At 40.7% G+C, this 1844-nt stretch overlaps 1 protein-coding gene across 2 annotated transcripts in view; it reads right to left on the reverse strand.

Moving 5' to 3' along the window:
- Positions 1-720: 720 nt before the first annotated feature.
- The window catches only part of LOC107671767 (excitatory amino acid transporter 5-like), a 25321-nt gene continuing 24197 nt past the window's right edge, over positions 721-1844 (reverse strand). The window contains exons 9-11 of one of the 2 annotated variants that reach the window (XM_016464727.1): positions 1635-1769; positions 1176-1275; positions 721-1070 (exon numbers count right to left, since the gene is read on the reverse strand). In XM_016464727.1, coding sequence (XP_016320213.1) covers positions 798-1070; positions 1176-1275; positions 1635-1769 — 508 coding nt within the window. In that variant the 3' untranslated portion in view covers positions 721-797. Of the gene's footprint in view, positions 1276-1634; positions 1770-1844 lie in introns of both variants that reach the window. The other variant, XM_016464726.1, reaches the window with a different exon arrangement.

Raw genomic sequence — 1844 nt, forward strand, 5'->3', positions numbered from 1 at the left:
ATGATTTATATATTAAATTTAGTGATATATATATATATACAGTAATTGATATAAATGAATGAAGTGAATTCCACTCAATTTGCTTTATAGATTATACAGTAATAATGAATTTACTAAATATGTTACTACTAGTACTAAAAGTTACTAAATATGTTAATATAAAATATAATGAATTATTTATTAATAATAATAATAATAATAATAATAATAATTACAAACAATGATAATATTAATATCCACTGACAAAAAAGATAAAAGATATAAAAAACAAATAAATAAATAAACTTAACCTCCAAACTCTTCAGATGGAATAACTCACAAATGTCTTACCCTACCTGATAGTGATGATCTGCCCAAAGTCTAGCTCGTAGTTGTTGACTTGAGCTATAAAGGGGGTAAGCAGATGAACATCAAATTTTCATTTTTGGGTGAACTATCCCACAGAGAAAGCTTTAAAAAGAACTTTTCTGAAGATGAAAAAAAGAGATCTCAGCAGCATATGATGTACAACATACCAGAATAAAACAACACTTATCCACATCCCACAGCCAAGCTGTCCATGAAGAGCATTGTTCTTCTCTCCTGCGGATCACAGGGAAAGGACACAATGACAACAGCACTCAGGAGCTCGGCCAACCAGGGGTCAACAGCGTTCGGCAAATCCCCTTCACATGTCCAAAGATTCACCGGCCCCCGATCGCTTCAGCTTCCCGTCGTGAAATTCGCTACAAAGACATTCACACGCACTCAAAATCCAAAGGTAGAGAAAGAGAACGGCTTTTGGTCTGTGAACGAGTCTAGACATTGGTCTCCAGACCATTCATGTTAATGGTACAGTGGTCTTTGTCTTTATAGTCTCGCTTGTAATGGTGTGGAGCCAGATGAGGGGACTTCTTCTTATCAGGGGGCCTGATGCCCTCCTCCAGCTGCATGAGACGGGCCACGTCGGGCGACAGGTGCTCGGGTTTCCTCATGGGGCCTGGCGGAGGGGACAGGAAGCAGCCGTTTTTCTGATAGGACATCATCTGCTGGATGCTGATCATGGGCTTGGTCTCACAGATGAGAGGAATCTGTAAAGAGAAGAGACGAAATCTGAATTTTATAGTGAAATGGACATTAGGGTCCACATGCAGCGTGTTATTTATTTTGAAGAACCTGTATAAACTCATTCTCACCTCCTCGCCCTCCTTCACGAAGTCTTTTCTGCATATGTGTGCCATGATTCCTGTGGCCAGAGCGTCACCCATCACGTTCACCATCGTCCTGAGCCGATCCCTGACCGATACACAAGTAAACGTCATAATCAACAAGTTCTTAATAAAAAATCAATCATAAATCTTAATGAGCATCGATCATCAGTGTTGCCAAGTACGTGGTTTTCCCATGGAATTGAGCTGCTTTTATACTGTTGCTGCAGGTCTCCCCACTGAAACACGATTTCGACCGAGGTAGGAACCCCCAGAAGGAGGTTTTGACCCCCCAGAGTTTTTGATCGCCAATTTGCCCTGGAAGGCGATTAGGCTAGTTTTGGTCTTGATTTGACTAGTTTAGCTATTGGGCTGGTTTTGATATGCAGACCTGGCAAGCCTGTCAATCATACATTTACAATGGAAATGAATAAGAGAGAGACTTACAGGGCCCAATCCACAGCAATAATAAGAGTGATGTCATCTGTAGGAAGTCCCACTGAGGTTAACACTATCACCATGGTTACCAGGCCGGCCTGTGGAATGCCAGCAGCACCGATACTGGCTGCTGTAGCCGTGATGCTGAAGTAAAAAAAAAAATTAAATACAGAATGCCTGGAGTAAGAACGTACTGATATCTAATATCTGTTAAGTTAT

This window comes from Sinocyclocheilus anshuiensis, unplaced genomic scaffold (genome assembly GCF_001515605.1).
Source record: "Sinocyclocheilus anshuiensis isolate Anshui unplaced genomic scaffold, SAMN03320099.WGS_v1.1 scaffold524, whole genome shotgun sequence".
NCBI lineage: Eukaryota > Metazoa > Chordata > Actinopteri > Cypriniformes > Cyprinidae > Sinocyclocheilus > Sinocyclocheilus anshuiensis.